This window comes from Mycetomoellerius zeteki, unplaced genomic scaffold, assembly GCF_001594055.1.
Source record: "Mycetomoellerius zeteki isolate Tzet28-1 unplaced genomic scaffold, Tzet1.0 scaffold174, whole genome shotgun sequence".
NCBI classification, from domain to species: Eukaryota; Metazoa; Arthropoda; class Insecta; order Hymenoptera; family Formicidae; genus Mycetomoellerius; species Mycetomoellerius zeteki.
Window position 1 is genome coordinate 3552168 of NW_017256696.1, and position 21516 is coordinate 3573683.

The 21516-nt window shown below is 33.8% G+C and overlaps 1 protein-coding gene and 1 pseudogene across 2 annotated transcripts; both read left to right on the forward strand.

The window, feature by feature from the left end:
• The first annotated feature begins 1165 nt into the window (after nucleotides 1-1165).
• Nucleotides 1166-2062, forward strand: LOC108721468 (uncharacterized; annotated as a pseudogene).
• Nucleotides 2063-7652: 5590 nt separating this feature from the next.
• On the forward strand, nucleotides 7653-21357 carry LOC108721609 (mucin-5AC). Of its 2 annotated transcripts, XM_018446254.1 has the most exons (10): nucleotides 7653-8160; nucleotides 14170-14300; nucleotides 14748-15096; nucleotides 15424-15622; nucleotides 16006-16043; nucleotides 16134-16328; nucleotides 16571-16880; nucleotides 17408-17961; nucleotides 18521-19160; nucleotides 20598-21357. In XM_018446254.1, the coding sequence occupies exons 1-10, from the start codon at nucleotides 8138-8140 to the stop codon at nucleotides 20958-20960; spliced, it is 2802 nt and encodes a 933-aa protein (XP_018301756.1). In that variant the 5' UTR covers nucleotides 7653-8137; the 3' UTR covers nucleotides 20961-21357. The 2 variants fall into 2 exon arrangements, with proteins under 2 accessions (XP_018301756.1, XP_018301755.1); XM_018446253.1 differs by having other exon boundaries at nucleotides 16006-16328.
• The last annotated feature ends 159 nt before the right edge of the window (nucleotides 21358-21516 follow it).

Sequence of the window (21516 nt, forward strand, 5' to 3'; positions counted from 1 at the left end):
CTTCACGACTTTCGTCGGTGAGCGAACGGCGACCACGATTAAATTCGTTGTACCAGCGTTTCATAGTGGCAAAGGATGGGGCTTTATCGCCAAAAGTGGAAGTAAGTTGATCGATGCACTCCTGTCTTGATAATCCACGTCGAAAGTCATAATAAATCATTGCACGAAAATTTTCACGAGTTAATTCCATTTTTTCGCTGAGACACAATTTTCAAGTGACTGTAAACAATACAAATCGTGCTCAAATAACAAAACGTTCTGAAGAAGGTTATGGTCAAAAATGTCAAACTTTCTAGGGGAAACGTCAGATGGCACCTGACAACACTCAGTGTTGCCAAGGCTCAAAATATAAGTAGTGCCCCTCGTAAATGTATCTTTATATTTAATAAATATTTAGTTGGCAGTATTGAACTAAATATTTGTTAAAATTGACTATATTTTTTTTCAGTGCATAATACACAGCGTGTGTTATTCCGACACAGAATAATATTCAGTTCGTACTGAGAACATACTTGAATAATAGATCGAATAACAAAGCAACTTACGTAACACACTTTATAATTTCGATAACACACTTGTAATGTGTCATAAAATGCATGACTTATAAGTAAAACCGTATTAAATGAATGAATTTAACATGATTGAAATCTAACGAGTCAATCATTTCAATTTTAACCATCAAAATGTGTAACTTGGCTAAATCTGTTTCGATAGATAAGGCTATATAGGAATGTACTCTGTAAAAGCGAATGAAAAGACTGACCCAGGTTTGGGGTTATATTTGCTATACTTATAGCTTATTATTACTGTTGCGTAGATGAACTCAAAAAGTCGTGCACGACACAAACATAATTTACAACTATACTATAATTTTTAACAATCTTTTAAATTATTCCTTATTTCCAGATAGCTGGAAAAAAGCCAAAGTGGTGGCAATTTTAAAGAAAAATAAAGACATAGAATCACCAGCGAGTTATAGACCAATAAGCCTTTTACCCAACATCAGTAAAATATTTGAAATTATTATTAATGATCGTATTGCTAGATTCTGTAAAGAAAACGACATAATTCCCGAGTGCCAGTTCGGATTTCAACCCCGTCACTCCACAATACATGCTTTAAATAGACTAACCTCTGATATCAATTGGGCACTCAATAATAAGCAATGCGTGCATGTTTAATAGATCTAGAAAAGGCATTCGACACGGTATGGCTAGACTCTTATATAAATTAATAAATAAAAAATTCCCAAATCAGCTCATTAAAATAATCTGGAGCATGATATCTGAACGCTCACTCGTAGTAGCCAGTGGAGATTCATACTCTAATAACCTATATAAAACAAATAACTGATTACAACAAGGCATGGTTAATTCACCTATCTTGTTTAGCATATATACGAGCGACTTATTGAAATTATTTGGTTTAAACCAACCAAACAACCCTCGCGCAATTGCATTCGCAGACGATCTAATTGTGTACTTGGCAGACAGCTGGCCTTCCAATATACAACAAAATCTACAGAGTTTATTTATTAAACTAGAATATTACTTCGAAACATGGAAGTTAAGCATAAATATAGATAAATGTGATGTTGTCTTATTTTTTATTTTGTTTAATTAAAAGAATAACATACGACGAGATACTTAAGGATCGACCACTGAGAAAAATTTTAATAATAACAAAAGTTAAAAAAAAATATTTTCTCATCTGTCACGTATTCATTTCGTTTTCTTCGAACAAAATGTTTGTGAATTTGTTTTGCGATTGGCAAAAAATAAAAAATTGAGAGGCAACATCACACGGTGTTCCCAAGCGGTCACCCATCCAAGTACTAACCGTGCTCAACGTTGCTTGACTTCAGTGATCAGACGAGAACTGGTAGTTTCAACGTGATTTGGACGTTGCCCGGTTGCCTAAATTATTTATAAAGTTTTGTTCGATTTTGTGGCTTATGAGGTTTGTTCATGTCGCATGCTTCAATATGTTCAATTCCATAGAGGATTCTACAATCAGCCCAGTACTGGGCCAGTGTTTAGTTCAGGTACTGACTAAGTACTAGATGATAACTTGAGCCCAGTACTGGCAGATGGTACTGGCCCAGTCATTTTAGGCAGTCGTTTGCCAGTAATGACTCAGTACTGGCTGACAGAACCTTGGCCGTCAGTTGATAGTCGTAGGATTGACTAAGTGTTGGTTTCGTTGTAACTTTTGGCGTCTCTATATGGGAATGTACTTCTACTATAGCTCCTTCTCACTCCAATACACTTGTTAGAGTGAGTAAGACCTATGGTAGGGGTAATGTTATATATGTTATAACACTGCTCATTATATTGATACTTAAAGAAACAAAAGTATAAAGATGATTATAGGTTCGTTTGCGTTGCACGCTCCAATATGCTCCAACCCTAGTAGCACAGAACATTGGCTATACATTGGCTAAGATTGGCTAAACATTGGTTATATTGGGCATACATTGGCCAATATTTCCCAATGTAATGCCAATATTGGTTATACGATAAATGACAATGTATAGCCAATATTGCAAATCAATCATTATCCAATATTGGATTTACATTGGGCATACATTGGCCAATATTTCCCAATGTAATGCCAATATTGGTTAAACATTAAATGCCAATGTATAGCCAATATTGCATGTCCATCATTGCACAATGTTGGTTATATAATGAATGCCAATATATAGCCAATATTGCAAATCAAACATTATCCAATATTGGCTTTACATTGGGCATACATTGGCCAATATTTCCCAATGTAACGCCAATATTGGTTAAACATTAAATGCCAATGTAGAGCCAATATTGCATGTCCATCATTGCACAATATTGGTTATATAATGAATGCCAATGTACAACCAATGTTGTAGGTCAGTCATTACTCAATATTGGCATTACATTGGGGATATATTGGCCAAGATTTCCCAATGTAATGCCAATATTAACTATATAATAAATACTAATGTAGAGCCAATATTTCGTGTAAATCATTACCTAATATTGGGTTTACATTGGGCACACATCGAGGATAGATTGTTTATAACAGTACAATTAAGTAATACATTTATCAATCGAAGAAATGGTGTAGCACATAACGCAGAAGGCTCATAGTCCAGAGGTCCCAGGTTCGAATCCTACGTAGGTAAGTAAATTTTCACATATGTGTAATATTGGCTATACATTATTTCCCAATATTAACGAAATATTAGAAAACAATATACAACCAATATTAAACATTGGGTAAGAATTGCACACCCAATATTGGTCCAATATTGTAAAGTAGACGCCTAGTCATATTTAGCCAATATTGGTTCAACAATATAAGATGAACATTGGTTCAACAATATTAGGCCAATATTGAGGATTCAATTTTTACCCAATATTAACTATACATTGTTTTTCCAATATTTCGCCAATACTATTGAATCAATATTGGACCAATATTAGAGATTCAATCTTTACAATATTGGCGAAATATTGGACAAACAATGTACAGCCAATTTAAAACGTTGGGTAAAAATTGTGTACCCAATATTGGTCCAATATTGTTGAACCAATATTGGTTAAATATGACTAGGCGTCTACCTTACAATATTGGACCAATATTGGGTGTGCAATTCTTAACCAATGTTTAATATTGGCTGTACATTGATTTCCCAATATTGCGCCAATGCTTTGTGCTACTAGGGAACATGCTCTTACCAAAGCTCCTACTCACTCTAACAAGCATATTAGAGTGAGTAGGAGTGTGGTAGATGCATGTTGGAGCATGTTGGAGCGTACGACGTGAACAAATCTTACAAGTTACAAAATCAAACAAAACTGTTTCTAGATAACTTAGGTACTCGGACAACGTCCAAATCACGTTGAAACTACCAGTTCTCGTCTGATCACTGAAGTCAAGCAACGTTGAGCGCGGTTAGTACTTGGATGGGTGACCGCTTGGGAACACCACGTGATGTTGTCTCTCTATTTTTTATTTTTTTGCCAAGCTGGAGGAAAATCCTATAAAGTAAAAGTAACTTTATTGCAAATATAATCGAAGCAAGCTACGAGAACGAAGATATTATTACGTTAATTGGATACAATATTGTAATTTATTTCTTGCTTTAGCAACTGTCATTCTCTGCTAAATAAAAATATATCTTGCGGGCAGAATGTCGAAAGATTCGTTATAACTCGGATATTGTATTCTTATTGCAAACGTAACTTACAACGAAATAGAAATTGAGCCGTGAGTTTAGGCGAGTTTTCGTGGCACTGTGGTTAGCCCTCTTGCGAAAAGAGGTGAAGATTGTATATTCCGCGGTTATATTGATGGCAGTGAACGATCATGTTCTACACAGTCGGATTCCTACTCTCTCACTCGCAGTTGCTTCACTATTCTTGCCGGACGAGTAGACGAGATATCGCGATTTGAATATTGTTTTACGGACTTTCTGCGCGACGATCCATTCCATTCAATGCACAATGCAATGTTCAAATATTACGTTCGCCTACGTGGCGAAGAGTTTGTTCCAACAATTGAACTCTGCGTTATGTCACCCCATTCGCGGTGTAATAGTGCGGCAAAAAAGGCATTGTTTTCTTGCGTTTCACGTGCCTGCCTATTTGAGGGGCGCGCACGGGTGCTCTCCTTGTGCTGAGAGAAAGTCTCGTAGATACATATATACGTATACATGCACGTACGCACACATATATACATGCTCGTACATATGTATCGGTTGCTTAAACGTGTATATGCATACGCCTACGGAGAATCATTGTTTCTAGTCCACGTATCTCCACAAGTATAAGTAGTTATTGAAATACTTGACTGAAGAATCCGATCAATGATTCGACTCGTAATTTATACTCCACACTAGTCGCGTACCTGAGAAGCAGAAAGATTTTTGTTTGAAATCTCATATTTTCAAATAAAAATCTTTCTGTTTTTCAATACTTACCAAATTGCAACATCATGAATACCCTTTATGTAAAATTTCACTTTTAAATTCGTGCTTTTGAATTTATTTCTTTCCACTTTATAAATACGGGTACAAAATAGTTCATACACAGAAAGAACAATTTTTTTGCTGAAGTATCTAAAAATTTAGCTAGATATAGATCTGCAAATAATTTTATTGAGCCATCAAAATAATTACTCAAGCATGATAAGAAAGTCAAGTATAATATAAGCAATGCTGCTCTTTTGATTTTATATAAAATTAATTTGAGCGTCCTACATAATTATTTTGATGCTGCAACACAATTATTTTTAGATCTATGTCTATGCGATTTTGTGAACTCTATGTGTTTTGTCGTCATCGAAACGGTATAACTTTAGTCACGCATTTATCACATTGCAACAGTTAACGGATTCCAATTGACTATATAGATAGAAAGGATGGTTTTGCCGAAATATCTAAAAATTTAGCTATATGTATGTGTTAAGAAATCTAATAAAATCTCTCTACTTTTATTCCCTCCCTACTTTTATTTGTCACTCTTCCATCGCGCTAACTTCGTAACGGCACCTCGTACTTAGGAGATTTCGAATATTAATGACTAACGTCCCTTAAACGTCTTAATAAAATTTCCTCCAAAAAACAACCGTCAATATGACCGTTCGATATTCTCCACTTATTCGCGGATTATTATGGCCTGGTCTGGTCCTAATGGATCGACATTCTTCTTGCGCAACGAGACGCAAAGACCTTTAACGCCGCAACTACCTTCTGGTTCTTGGCGCGACGCTCCGGGCTGGATAATTTATACGGCTGTCGGTTTCACTGGGCCTTGACACCTACGGTGACAATCGGCGAGCATCATCTTTGCAAATTATTGTTAGAAAAGTCTTGCATGATTTCTCGCCAACGATTACATGAATCACACGTGATAATCTCAACGAATCAAATCCTGACGTTAACTAGATTTCTTGAATCGTTTCGTCACTGATTTAAATACTAGCTGAAGTTTTAATTTTAGAACTTATTGAAGCAATATATTTCAGTAAAAATTATTCTACATTGCAATACAATTGACACAGTTCTGATTTCTCAAATAAAATAACCAAATAAGGTAAGAGAGTTCTATTAAAAAAAACCAGGTGAAAATCCATATAGGAAATCCATATGATTCCCTATGATGATTTGGACCAAAAATCTAGGTCTTATGTGGATTCTTGTATGGATTTTTATATGGATTTTCATACATCGTATGAATTCCTGTATAAATTTTAAATATCTCATGTTTATAATTTTCTATGGATTCCCATAAAAATCCACTGGAAATGTTCAACAGGGAAGTTTCTGAGAAAATATAGAAAATACTCACATGTCAAGAAATAAATTAATATTTTACAGATAAGTTTGCAACTCTCGTAGAATAGCGATAAAAGTAGAACGTGGCGAAGAAATAGAATCCGCGAAGAGATATCTCTTTGCTGAGTGTAGGAGGAAGTAAAGATGCTGCAGCAGCTTATGCAATGGCCCCAATAAAGATTATCGATCCTTTCAAGCACGTTTCGCTCTTAGTATCTGCGGCGGAACTACGCTTCGCTGGTTGTCGCGGGGAAGAGACCAACTCGTCAAAGAGCGATTCTTACATTTCATGGTCTCGTGCCCCTTTTCTTATTTTGTCACCGTTCTACGAGAATCTCTTTAACGTGATCGGCTCCGCATTTCTAATGCAAGAACCGCCTTTTCGATGTTGGAGTGATTCAGGCGAAATTGCATATTACGAAAGCATCCGTGCTAATCGAGACCTCCTCGAAATCCTCGTGAGATCCCTCCCCGCGTAACTGGAGCCTCCATCCGTAAAAAGAGAAGCAGAGATTTAAAAAGAGAGGGGACGAAGATATCTGCCGGATGAGCGAAATTGCATCAGCAGTGTAAATTTTACACTACGATGAGGAGAAATTTTAGAATCATTTAATAGCAACGGGAAGCAATCAACAAGCATCGAAAGTCCAGCAAATATTACGTCTGAGACTTGTTTAAATCACTTTCTCAAACAAGATATTATTTCGTATGTTATTTTTCCGTATATCTTTACCCATACAGCACAGAGCATTTCAACGATATTGCAGCAACGTTGCAATGTCATTGCAATATCGCTGGAACGTTGCAATGTTGCTGCTACATCGCTAGAATGTTCTGTACTGTATAGATAGCTTTATAATCGCACGTTGCTTTCGATTCCCAGTGCAAACAAGAGACAATAACGAAAAGACGGAGAAAACGAGGCTACTCAATACACTTAAGTAGGAACTTAAGTAGTCCTTCGCAAAGTCGAATCGGACGTCGTGAGAAGTCAGGTGGTTGGACTGAGTTATATGCCGCCAGGCGAACGTGCACGCAGTCAGTCAGGATCTCCCGGGTCTCCTGTGGCCCCCGGTGTGTAGATCGAATGTACCAAGCCGAGTCGAGTCGAGTTCGACTACGTGGTGTCCACTTTTCACGGGTTGGTGGGGTGCACTCCGGGTGGCCGTGGTGGGTGGCGGTATAAGTAGAGGCCTGCATTCGCCACTGTTCTCATACCCTCACCACGTCCTTCGGCTACCTCTTACTTTTACTTAGTGCCCCTTTTTCCACTTTTTTTTATCTTTTCTTTTTTTTTCTCCTCTCTCTCTCCCTCTCCCTGTCTCCCTCACTCTCCGTCTCTCTCACACACACGCACACGCATGCATACTCTCACTTGATCTTTCTTTTTCTCCGTCTATCGGTGCGCGTTCGTTTTGCCATTCGTTCATTCGTTTCGCGCCTCGTCGGCGAAGTCACGTCACGAAGCTGGACGGAGGTCACGTCGGCCGAGGCGCACGTCCTGGAGAACCCAGTGGACATATCAACGATAAGATCTCTTTACGTGCAGCTGGAAGACGAGTGCCGGTCGTGATCGATCGACAAAAGGACAGAGATGATCGCGAGTGTCCGGTGACGATATATACACATATATAGAACATCAATAGTATTAGCAGAAAGAGAATATATCGATATTCTCGAAAGTGCCGAAATACATCGGGTATATACTGATATCGAGAAGTTTCGTTAATCTGAAGCAGCTGTTCACATATCACGATAGAAGCGGAAGAAGGAAAGGAGAGCAAGACGAGGAAGAAAATTGTGTGCAGTGCAGACATGTGGCTAAGAAGCGTGCTCCTGTGAGTACTTAAGAAATCAGTCAACTACAGTCCTTCGCATCTCTCTTTTATCTGAGAGAGCGATCTCAGTGTTGAAGCGTGTGAGAGTTAGATCTTTGTGAAAATTTTAATTCAAATCAAATCTTAGTTGTGAGAAATTTAAGCTTAATTGAATTAGATACTTTATAGAAAAAAAAACGGCAGAAACTTATTTTTTCTAAGAAATGAGAAAATGATCTGATAATGTCAAGAACATTGCATGTATACATATAATGTACATATTTTCTATATAAGCAAATGCAAGTCTGCATAAAAAAATAGCAAGGTATAGAAAAATCTATTTTCGTACTGTGTTTTGATATTAATATCTAAAATAACATTTTTTCTAAAATGAGTAATTCAATTAGTAATACAAGAACTATTTAACTCATAAAAATTTTAAGATTTTATGTATCCAATGATAAATAATATCATGGATGCATTATATTAAAAAATATTTAAAAGAGACGCGTAAATGAACGTTATATAAAATACATAATACTGTTCTTAATTATTAAAAACATTTTAAATATTAAAAGTTTCTAATATATTAAGAATTCAGGAAGTTACGAAAACGTTAATTATCTAATGTTGATTACCCATGAATAATAATGTAGAATTATAGATTCGACACAGTTTGTTTGTTTGAATCTGAATTTCTCTATCAAAATTCCTTTCTATATTCATTGAAAATGATAATTAAATTTCAGTCAACACTTCATGCGTATCTTTATAATCACGCTATGCACTGCACTTCTAAATTACTTCCTGTTTAAGTATTATTTTTATATAAATATCATTGAATATTTTATGTTCACTTTTCCATTTAATTTTTGTGGTATATATGTGTGTGTGTATATATATATATATATACATATAAATATGTACATACACCTCTGCACATTATAAAAAAGTTATGCAACTTTTGCTTCAAACGAAAACAAACAATGAAACAAAATCTATTTAACGAACAATTTTAATGCTATTTTATTTAGATTTTTTAAATATTAATGATTATTCAAGGTTTTTTCAAGGACAGTAATTAAAATATGCTAATATATCAAGAAAATTATATGATATATATGAAATATTTATAAAATTCTCATTAATCTACATCAATTAAACTGCAGCTTTTGTGAATATTGAAAAAATTCTTGTTTAAGCGACTCATAAAAAATCACGATTAATGATTATAAATGATTATATCGATGAAGGAAAGCAGTTTTTCATAGGCACAAGAGATATTACGCTTCTGAATTACGAGAATTATCGTAGCGAAAGGTGCGCGCAATCAGCGACTCACTCTTTTAGATACGCCAATTACTTACAGTTTCATTCAGGAGAATGTGTATGTATGTATATATAATTTATTTGGGAGAAACTTCCAGACGTGCCCTCAATTTTAAACTGTCGATCAAAGAAAGGAATTAATCCAACTGGATCATAACTTATGATGTTCAATCATGTATAAATAATTGAAATAAATGTAATAATATTAATAACAAATATATATATGTGTAATAATATATAAATAAGAAATATTTATATAAATTTATTTATACATATATGTATATATATATATATTCATGTAGAAAATAAATAAGTATCGCCTATAAATTCCTATAATATAAAATCTAGTTACTGGCTACTTATTTTCTATCTGCTTATATATTTTTCGTACCAAATAATTATTTATTTTAGTACATTTAACGAAAAATATATACTGAAGAGCAAAGTAAATCTGACATTCTACGTGCGTTTCAAGTATTTTATTATTACCTAAGATCTTGCTAGAAACATCTTAGATAATAATCTCAGAAACAACCATAAGAACAACAAAAATAAGAAATACGTTTTTTATATATGCTCAGTCTTACGTATAAAAAAATGTATCTCTTATTTTTGTCTATATTTTAGCACTATATTCAAGCTTATTAAAATCGGAGATCAGTTGATTGTACTCCCTTGTAAATGAGAGAATCATTACGAAGTAACACAAGCAAGTAATAATCAAATGATTACAATGGATTTTGAGTTCATCCTAAATAGCACATGTTTTATAAAAATTTTCTAAACGATTACAAAACATTAGATATGTTGAGGAAACGTACATAAACCAACACAAGCTAGGATATTACTGTTATGTTTGGCGAAAGCGTCGCAAATATACGAATTTACAACGCTTTACTCGATAAAGCACATCATTAGATGCATGATCTTGATTTCATGGTACCTATTACTATTAATAAAATTGCATTATTAAAGAAAATTATTTCTCTCTTTCTCTCTCTCTGTGAAATATAATATTATATATATAATACGTATGAATAAAATATTGTTAATATTCTATAATACATTACTTCAGAAATAAAATTATGTGGAATTTTAAATAAAATTATCATTCTTTTGCATACTAAATTATATATACGATTTTAAACGTCAGATATAGAATTACTGACACGCGAAAGAAAGTTTATGTTAATAAACTAATGTGTTATAAATGCTTAATTATTCATCATTCGATTTTATGATAGAGTAAAGTAGGATAATGTGAAGGTTAACAGAAATTTTCAAATTGTATAAGATTGGTGCAATAGTGCATGTTTTGTATGTTTAATTGAATACACTATGCACTTCAATCTTTTATACAATTAAAATTCCTATTAACTTAATCCAAATTATACCTCGCTTTACCCTACTATTTGCAATAAGTGCAAATATTCCAATCTAATATTATAAAAAAAATCTTATTCTGAATTCGGTTGGGAAACGTATAAGTATTATGTTATTAAATTTTTGAATAATTAAATTGTTACATATATTTTACATGACATATATCTTTTATAATTTATGCTGCTAGATAAGAAAAAGTGAGAAGGAAATTAATAGAAATTCTAGATATTCTGAATTTTGCATTTTTTTTCCCATTAACTTTCAGCAAATTTATGCGTAGAGAACTGTATTTCGTAGGCATGAAAAACATTTACAGGCTGTAATAGGCTTTTGCCGTAATATTGTGACTTACGTAATGCCAGTGTCTCGTGCCACTGGAGATACCTACGTACGCAGTATATTTATGCAGATACGCTTGTAAGCGAGACCGCTTTCTCCATACGATTTCGCGATAAATTCTTGTATTAAACTTCCATTTTCGATCTAACAAGATAAACGGGATGCGCCGTTATGTTCCTTGATCTCTTAATTATCAAATTTAAAATATTTTGCTTACGTTTTTACTTAAACTTTTTACATCTCACAAAAATTTTAATCGAAAATATAAGATGTTAGAATTTTGTACAAACATATAAAAATAAAACCCACAAATTCTTTTATTTCATAATGAAAAAGATGATTTTAAAAATAAAATTAAAACAAGCTTCCAAATATTTTCCTTGTTTATATAAAGAATTGATCTTTTCTAAATCTATAGAGACCCAAAAATATACGCATAAACATGTAACAATTTAATTATTTGAAGATCTTGTTCTAGCATAGTGGCTAACGTATTGACAAATTATAAATGTTTAAAGTTAAAAATTTTTGAGATACTACTACAATCAATATTAAATTATCTAATTTTAAATTATCTAATTCTAAAAATTGGATATTAAGTAATTAAATCTAATTAAATATAATTTATTGCTGACACAAAGTTTCAGAATTCTTAATTTGTGCATAGTGTGCCGGTTTACGCTGTGTAAAGCCGTATTATAAAAGAAATAAGAAAAAAATTTAAATAGAGTTGATTTAAGAAACACTGAACTAATTACAAACATAAAATAATGTAACATTATCAATAATAACCACTATTATTTAAATTGCAACTTGTAAAAAAAGAATGTTATTTTTGTATCTGTAAAATTCATTTTTAACTGATTATATGTAGAACAAATATATTAATATAATGAGTTCTTACTTCTTTAATCATCTAAACAAATCATTTTATCAGTATTAATAAAGTATAATAGTTTTTGAAAAATAAAAGGGTATTGTCTCTCTTTAAGAGACTTACCTACATGTCAATATCGGCAACTTTCGTCTATATATATATATCCAAATTTACATCACTTATTATTCATCAAATAATCTTTTTTAAATTAGACAAATGGAGTGGGAAGCAGAAATTTTGAATTATTGCAGAAAAAATTCTAAATCAGAAAACTACTACCAAGCAATTGGAAAAACTATAAACAGACTTATAATTCTATTCAAATACAGTTATTTATCATTCTATATCTGACTCGATCGCATAGAAGGGAAAGAACGTGTCATATAATTTGTTCTACTTTATTTTCTAATCTATTATAGATGTGAATTATTTCTGTATCCGGAAGATCGCTCAAACGGAACGGTACATATTTAACATCGATTTCCTGTTATAAATGTCATAGGCTTATTTCTCCTCATAAAACAATAAATTTATTACAAATAGTGAACATTGATGCGCTTATATTAACGTGATAAAAATAAAATATTTTCTTCAACTTAAAAAATTAATAGTTAATTGAAAATAATTACATACAGTAAAACTGTCATATGTTACAAAAATAAGTTTTAAATTTTTAAACATATTTATAAATAATAATATTGCAAATAATAAGGTAAATTGTAACTGACGATACAAAACCTATTATGTTAAAACGCTGTAATATTTAAATTATATGTATAATATTATATATAATATTACTATAAAATGTTTAAATATTACCCTAACACACACTGCATTAAAGATACGCATGTAGTATTGACTTAGAAAAAATCATCTTTTGAGCCTGATCTACAATTGCGTAAACGTAGTTGTAAGTGGTTGTAATTGTAAGAATTCATCGATCACAGTTGGATTCTCCTCGTACTCAATTGTGATTGGTCAATTTTTATAACTACAACCACTTACAACTATGTTTACGCAATTGTAGATCGAGCTTTAAAGTAACAATTTTGTGACCACATAATGCCCTCGCCTATCACATTTTATTGAGGGGAAAAAAGTTAGATATTCGTGTTAATTTCAGAAGCGGCTATCCTTCGCTCATAAAAGAAATTCAAAGTAACCGATCGTCCTTGTGAATGCAATGCTATAAATTCAAGATTCTCATTGTCTCGCTATTCTTTCTTCAGCTTCGTTTAAGGCTCTCTATTTTTTGAAAATTTTTTCTAATGATTCGAAAAATGATGAAATTATTTTAAAGATTTTATTGCTGTTACGTGCTACTGTAGTAAAAATATAAATGACAAATATTAACGACGTTTTAGATAAATGTTAACGACGTTAATATTAACACAGTTCAACAACTGTGAAAGCTTTCATGCGTAATGACCAATTTGGAAAACCTTTAGAAAAATAGGACAAGGTCATATCTAGAGACTCACCATTAGTCGATTTTAATATTGTTTTCAAATAAGGAATTAAATTATAATAAAATTATTTCGAATATTGGAATAATTATATTCCCTTCTGTGAATTATTTTCAGCAAAATGAATTTTTTTACAAAGTAGAAATAAGTTACTTTCTTTAATTTAAGTTACAAAATTCTTGGCTAAAATATTCCTGCGAATTTCAATCCGATTTAACGTTATTAGTAAACTTTAATTTTCGCGCAACGGGTGTAAAAAATCGAATTACCAGAGAACCGGACGAGCGTCGGATGCAGCTTGCAATTCGATGACCAGATGTGAACTTTCACCACCAATCAAGTCTTGCATTAGCTATACACATTCCGCCATCGTTTACACTTTGTCTGCTTGCATCTCACACGCGCCTTATCACTTTCGCTGATGATGCGTCGTTATATTAAATTATGATACAATAACTTTCTTTCTTACTCTCTTTATGTTAATCATACATCGCGCGATTTGTATAATATGGACCTTTGTACAATGTGGATCGTAGAAATTAACCATTAAGTAGTTTGAACTTTCCTTACGACAATTGAAAAATAATTATATTAGATTTATTAATGCGTCTTTTCTTTTTGTATTAAAATTTGCAGAATATGCGGTGTCATTGCGGGCACGCTAGCTGACAGTTCATCGGATATCGTGCAGATATCCAATGATAATTTGACTCGAAAAAATGTTGCAGCAACGACATATCAGCCACCGCGAGCCATCGCGATTGAAGGTAGATTGCACATCATTTAAACAAAAATTTAGAAACAGCGTATCAACTCACAATTTCAATCAATTGCAAGCTAAGTTAATTTAAGGAAGTATGTTACAACTCAAAGCATTATCAAAAATATAAAAGCATAGGTTGTTCTATTACTAAAATCCAAATTTGTTGCTTTATTTTTTAGAGTTGTTTTCAGGACGTATTTACGACAAAATTTATTGACTGATATTGACTTTTTCGATATTTTTTAGTTGAGATCAGCCAAACAGCCTTAATTAATATAATATTGAATAGGTAAAACAAGATTCTTGGATGGCAATGGATTCTTGTTTTAACTAAATCATTATATACAGATCTTTCAAACTTGTGACAGTCCACTAACAATTATTTTATCAAATTTTTAGAATTTTTAGCAATTGAATGAAATTGAATTGAAAAATTATGATGAATTTTCAGATTTTGTGACATCGCACAAGTTGCCAGAAAACGTAGCGAAACCATTGGACGACGATGACGAATACATCGACGAAAAAAGAGTCACATTTAAAGACAATAAGCAAGCAAAAAAAGTCGCTCAGAAGTTCGAAAATATTGAAAAAAAAGTGGCTACCCTCGAACCTGCCAGACGTTTAGATTTGTCCGAAGAGGACTTGGAAAGTCTCAATGCTAAAAGACAAACACGAATTGAGCTTGAAAATTTTAGCGACAGTGGCAAGGTTCTGCAGGAAGGCAGAATACAGAAAATTGATTCTAAAAGGCCGCGACCGACTGAACAGGATGAGGTCATTCCGGGAGTCTACGTCAGGTAAAATATTTTTTTATAATTATATTTTGTATAACTCGCTTGTTCGTAAATCTGTCTATAAATGAAATGCGATGAAATAAACTTTTCATACTCTTTTCAACATCTAAATATCTAAGAAAAAATGAAATATTCTAATTTACTTCCTTTATTTAAAAGAATAACAATTTTGTCTGTTTTTAATAAACAATATTCTCTCTCTCTCTCTCTCTCTCTCTCTCTCTCTCTCTCTCTCTCTCTCAGTGTAATTATTTTCATACTTAATATAAATACAGAAAAATTATTTTTTTTTCTAATAACTACGTATAAATATTATTTGCATATCTTTAGCGCGGAATATCCAACAACTATGTTACCCATTCTAACAACTCCACGTGAAGCACATAGCAAAGACAACCTCTTTGATTTCGTTCCTGTAAACATTATTCGCGAGGATAGCAAAGATGGTTATGCACGTTTTTCGGACGCAAATTTCGGAGATCTGGGTGACGTGAGTTTGGTACCGGCTGGTACGAATTCTCGTATTCAGGTATATGTAAAATTAATAAATTGATTATACATTCATATATTTTTCTTTCCATATTTATAGTATATAAAATGATGAATTCATCCATATACCATTATATATCATATTAATTATTGGATCCCAAAATGATTTAAAATACAACATAAGTTATGAATCTGTCGTCATGATAAAGCAATAGAGCATATATAACAAACATATACCTACATATAATAGAAACATACATACACAGAAATAGTAGTCGTCGAAATTACATAAAGAAGAAAGCACACGTAAAATGACGACCGATTCAAGAAGTACGTTGTATATGTAGTTTAATTTTATATTCTCCCTTCAAAAAAATTATATTTTTGATCAAATGACAATTTGCTTCTTTTTACATCTAATAGGTGAAGAAAGGACCGAACGGGAAGGATTACGAATATGAGTATGTGTATTATTACTACGACGAGGAGGATGAAAACAAAGCAGGTACGGCGGGTTCACCTGTGACGAATTCTTACGACATTCCTTCCAGAACAACCTCGGCGCCCAGGAGAGTAAGCACCACCAACAACAGAAGCAAGTACAGTACCGTGGAGAGGTCGAGCACCGTGGAGCCTAGCAACAACGAGGTCATACCAAATAGAAACGGTAATCGAGGTAGACAATTAGTTGAAACTGAAGATATTTCCGAGGAAAGACTACCTGCGAACACTCGTTTTCCACCAAGGTATCTACCACAATTGTGTGACAAAAATTTAATAAATTCTATAAATTCACAATTATATAAATGTTCTTAATAATACATCGACAATTTTTAAAAATGCAATATTTTTTCTAAGGTTGCATTTCACAACGCTCGAACATTATTTCTCCTTGTTTAATATTTGAAACAAGGATGAAACGATTCCATGAGCGTTACGAATGTCAAATGGAATGCACCCTAAGTAATTATATGGTTAATTGTTACAGATCGCGATCGAATCACAATACAGGCACAACGGAACCTTCGCGAGTTCGTAGTAACCGACCGCGACCGAATCTGGATCTGGTTGATTCTAGCAGCTTCCGAACTCATCAAGAGGGTCCCGAGTTTCCGCAAACCTTGCCGAAAGGACCTGTCAGATTCTTAGGTGTTACTCCTAATGAGGATAATGAAGATAAATCTTTGATCAGAAACCGCGGAAAATCACAAAAGGTTCAAGAACCCGCTCCTGTCGAAGAAGATATTGACGACACACCGACACCTAGAAGACGCCTGGGCACTACAGCATCGACTGAAGTAATTATTCTAACTGTACTAAAATAAGTTGTTTTGTTAAAAAAAATATTCAAATATAATATAAATTTGCATTCTAATCTAAAGAGCATTCATTAAACAAGATATTCTAATATAAGTACATTGATAATAAAAATGGAAATATTAACGTTTAAATAAAATATAATCTGCGAAAAAACTAATCTAAATTTGAAATAAATATCAGATAGCACTTTGTGATCAAATGCATTTTAATGCCTAATTAGAATTGTAAATATTTTATTACAGGAGTTGTTAATTACCCAGCATACATCAATTAACATATATTATGTTTTCTAATATACAGTTTTAGTTTTAGTAACAACTATTGGTTATAATTTCTCACTTAACAATAACACTAATATAACGTGTTATATTGTTGAGTGAGAAATTATGTTACTGTTAGTTGATGTTTGCTAGGTAATTTTATTACAACTAAAAATGTTTCCAGGTGACGAAGATATTACGAAGTAATAAAATAAAAAATTAAACACGAATAAATTAATCTTCAGACTGGAGTCGAACTGAGCAGAGGTCAACCGATACATCATTTCAACGAAGAAAACGATGAGGAGGAAAATGCCGCACCGGAAAGATCAGGCAACAAACGCGTACCTTTGGAGGACAAAACGCAAGAGTCTAGCGAGACGGAAGCTTCGCCGGTCTATCCTAGCGTCACTGCTGATTCTACAGATAATCCAACGACGGAATATCCGTCGGTTATGGACAAGGTTGCTCTGGATCTTTACGCCTTCCTGCAACAAGGACAAAGCAATCTGATAGACGCGACTAGTAGCGATGCTAGCGAATCAGTTGAAGACAGCACGACGTTATCCAACGATGAGATCACGACCGACTTAACAACACCAGCGGAACTGGCCGACTCTACGATTGTTAATGAGTCCTCTAGCACAACGACGACAACAACGACGACGACGACGACCACTGAACCGACAACCACAACGACAACAACCACGGAACCACCGACTACCACCACTCAAGCTCCCGCAGGAAGAGGGAAATTCCGACGACCTGGAATTGGCGGCCCAGCTATCTCGAGAAACCGGTAAATTTTTATTACGATTAATCCTTTCTAATATTATTACATGCCTCAGTGGTCGATTTGGCACGCACGAAATAGTCGGAAGATTTCAAGTTCAAATCCTAGCTGGCGTAATATTTTTCGCAATGAGTTATTTGAAGTGTTTTAAAATACTTATTAGCATCTTATTAAATTGATGATAAAAAAAAATTTAATTTGTGATATATATTATTGCTTCAATTTAAATTTATAATTCAAGTCCAATAGTCATCGATGCGCAGTTTACGTAACTGATGTATTTAAAATTTGAATATAAATATTAGGCATTAAGATCTAATCTATTAGCTGTTTTTTGCTTATTTGATGTAATTCTTTTTAATTTTGTTTTCATCAATATTCCTTTGCTCTAAAAATGCTCACTCATAAATTTCACTTATAAAAGTCTTTGTTATAAAATTAAAATGCAGTATAAATGTACAATAGCATTTTTCATCAAAATTATATTACTATTATTACAAATATATTTTAATTTTAGTACGAATTGTATTATAAAATTATATTATTAATACAAAATTTCCTCCAGATTCAAATCTAACGGCAGCACTAGCACAACCGAAGCACCCGCAGAGTCGACCCAAAAACCCCGAACACGTTTTGGCAGCAATGGCTCAAATGGTGGTAGTGGGTTTAAGCGACCTCGACCGGGCGGTAATCATAAACCGATCGAGGAAGACACTGTACAGAAAGAGACCGCCAGCTCAGCAAACGCAGAGAAACCACCAGCCGGTCGCGGCAGATTCCGTGCACCAGCCGGTGGCAGAATCGCCGTCTCCACGACGACATCGGCGCCATCGAACGGTGCAACGGCGCCAGCAACGGCAGCAGCGTCACGACCTACCTTCAACAAAGTAAACATCAACCGGAGACGCGGACGACCGACTACAGCCTCACCGGGAAGCGAAGAACCCCAGGAGGGAACAGCGCATTCTGAAACCGGTCAGAGTGTCGCCCAAACCGCGCCGGAAAGCGCAACGTCAAAATCCGCCGTTCGCACGAGACTTCCTGGCGCGCCTGCAATTAGACCGGCCATCAGACCAGGTGGTGGTAGAGTCAATTTGAGACAGAAACCGGGACAGCCGACGACTACAACGCTTGTGCCGGAAGCTTCTGAAGGCCCTATTGAGGAACCGGCTGGAGAAGGAACAGAAGAGGAAACTCATGAGGTTGATACCTAATTTTATACATTTGCATTTCTCTCTCTCTCTCTCTCTCTCTCTCTCTTACTCTTTCTATTTTATATTAAAAAATTTTTTTCAATATATTCCAAAATTTAAAGAATGTGATTTATTTTTATGAGTATTTCTTTCATAAAACATATTATTTATAAATATAAGCAATCAGCAAACAATCCGATACCTGATGATTATTTTTAAGATTCATTTTTAAATCTATAGACAAAACTAAAGAAACTAAAAGACAAATTTTATATAAATATAATTTTTGTTTTCTTTAAAATATTTTTAAATAATTAAAAATAAATATTTTTAAATAATTTTAAAAATATTTTTAAGTATCTTGATTGGGTTATAAACACCACTATTCAAATGTGTCTGTTACTGAGCAATCCATATAATTATGCAGATATCTCTTTCTTTCGATTTACTAGCTATTCCGCGTGCCAAAGGTAAGGTCAGATCTACAATTCTGTCTCAAATATACATATACTTGTATATATATCGTCGCGAGATAACTGCATACTTTGCAAGATTAGGTACGAGGACGCCGTGATGTCAATCGATAAAGTTCTCTCTTTGAGTTTACTTTCACTGGATGGCCTTTCGAAATGTCATCGACGAGATGGGAGATGGCTCGGGATCGCTTTTCACCTTTCGATTTTACAACTTTGCAGTCGTCATCAGTTACGAAAGCTGAGCACTGATAAGAATGAAAGATCAGGAAACAGAATCCGAGAGGAAAAAAAAGAGAGAGAAAGAGAATGAAAATAGCAAAGAATGAAGGCTTTATTATGATAAATAACTAATTTCGAAAACTATCTTTTGTATATTTTCTATAATTTATTTTTGAAAGTATTATTGTATCTAAGAAATACTTATTTACTCTTAAAATATTTTCTTTGATTATAACTTATTATATATAATACTTATTTAAAAAATTTTAGTAATGCAGAATTCATAAGTTCCTCCAGATAGTACACGACAAACATTCTATGAATTTTCTATAGATATTAAGAATATTCATGTATTCTATGAATGTACTAAAAACACTATCAAATATTTATGGTATGTTCATAGTATATCCAAATGGCACAGTTATAAATGTATGAACATACATATGTAAAATATTTTGTACATTTTATAGAATATTCTATGTATTTTTATTCTCTACGAATATTTTAAAGAACATTCTATGAATGTTCTTTTTGTTATATATATATATATATCTAAACAGAATTCATGTATTTATAGAATAATTGATTAAAGTATTCTAAATTAAAAAGATTTTTATTTTACAAGAATGTTCATAGAATATTGTGTTATCTACGTTACATTTTAGCCACGCTTCGATAAAACATCAAATTCCGAGAAGTTACGACTAAATCTCACTTAAACTATTCAACTAAATTGTTTCCTGTTTCTCAGACACCGGCAGAAGCCAGCCCACCGTCAAAAACTACCACAGCGAACCCTCTGAACAAACTTCGCAACCGCAATCGACTGCAAGTGCAACCGAAGACCACGACAAAATCACCAGCGCCGGCGATCAGAAGATCGCCGCTGTTACCGCGACGTAAGGCAACCGAGACTCCGGCTGTCCAATCGAGCCAAGAGGAGACCGAATCTGAGGAGGAGACCACTTCCAGCGAAGCCGAGCCAACCGAGGCGGTCCTCGCCGAGACCAGCACGGCGGCCAGCACAAAGCACGAAGAAACACGCGGTCTAAGTGGCCTCTTGGCACCCCGACGCAGGATACCAGCACGACGTCCAGGTCAGATAATCGCCTAAGAATAAAGGATAACGCCGGCATCCTGGACCCCGCAAATCAGAAACCAAGCACTCATCCGAGAATCTGAAAGATGATTCCCGTGATTAATCGAGACGCGAAGATATGAAGAGTATAAATTAGACATCCTGTCGTTCGCTCGACTAAATGATACACCAGATGCCAATCTTGGAGCGAGATCTCCCAATATTCCCTCTCTCATTTTTTTCCTAATATTTTTCTCTGACCGATAAAATGGCATCTTTGTGTGTTACGACAAAAAATGGCAGGTGTACATAATAGTCTTTTACGAGAACAGCTTCTTTTGAAGAATTTAAGTTTGTAATACTATTTTAATTGTCCCCTGAATGTACGACGAACGCGACATTCATTATACAACATACACATATAGTAAATTAATATGTAAAATATGAATTAGTATTTTTCAATTAAAGACAAAATAATATTTCATCAAGTTAATTTTACTGCGCTTGGCTTAGCGCCGAGACACTACCGTGTCTCCAGATATTTATGAACGTCCTGTCAATTTTGTATCATGTTAAATTATCTTTTTTACAG

Bases quoted from the DNA above. Each gene is read 5' to 3' on its own strand.
- LOC108721609 (XM_018446253.1), top strand. From the start codon at position 8,138: ATGTGGCTAAGAAGCGTGCTCCT. The intron at 16,329-16,570 runs GTATCTACCACA...TAATTGTTACAG, and splicing joins AACACTCGTTTTCCACCAAG to ATCGCGATCGAATCACAATA. The intron at 17,962-18,520 runs GTAAATTTTTAT...AATTTCCTCCAG, and splicing joins CCAGCTATCTCGAGAAACCG to ATTCAAATCTAACGGCAGCA.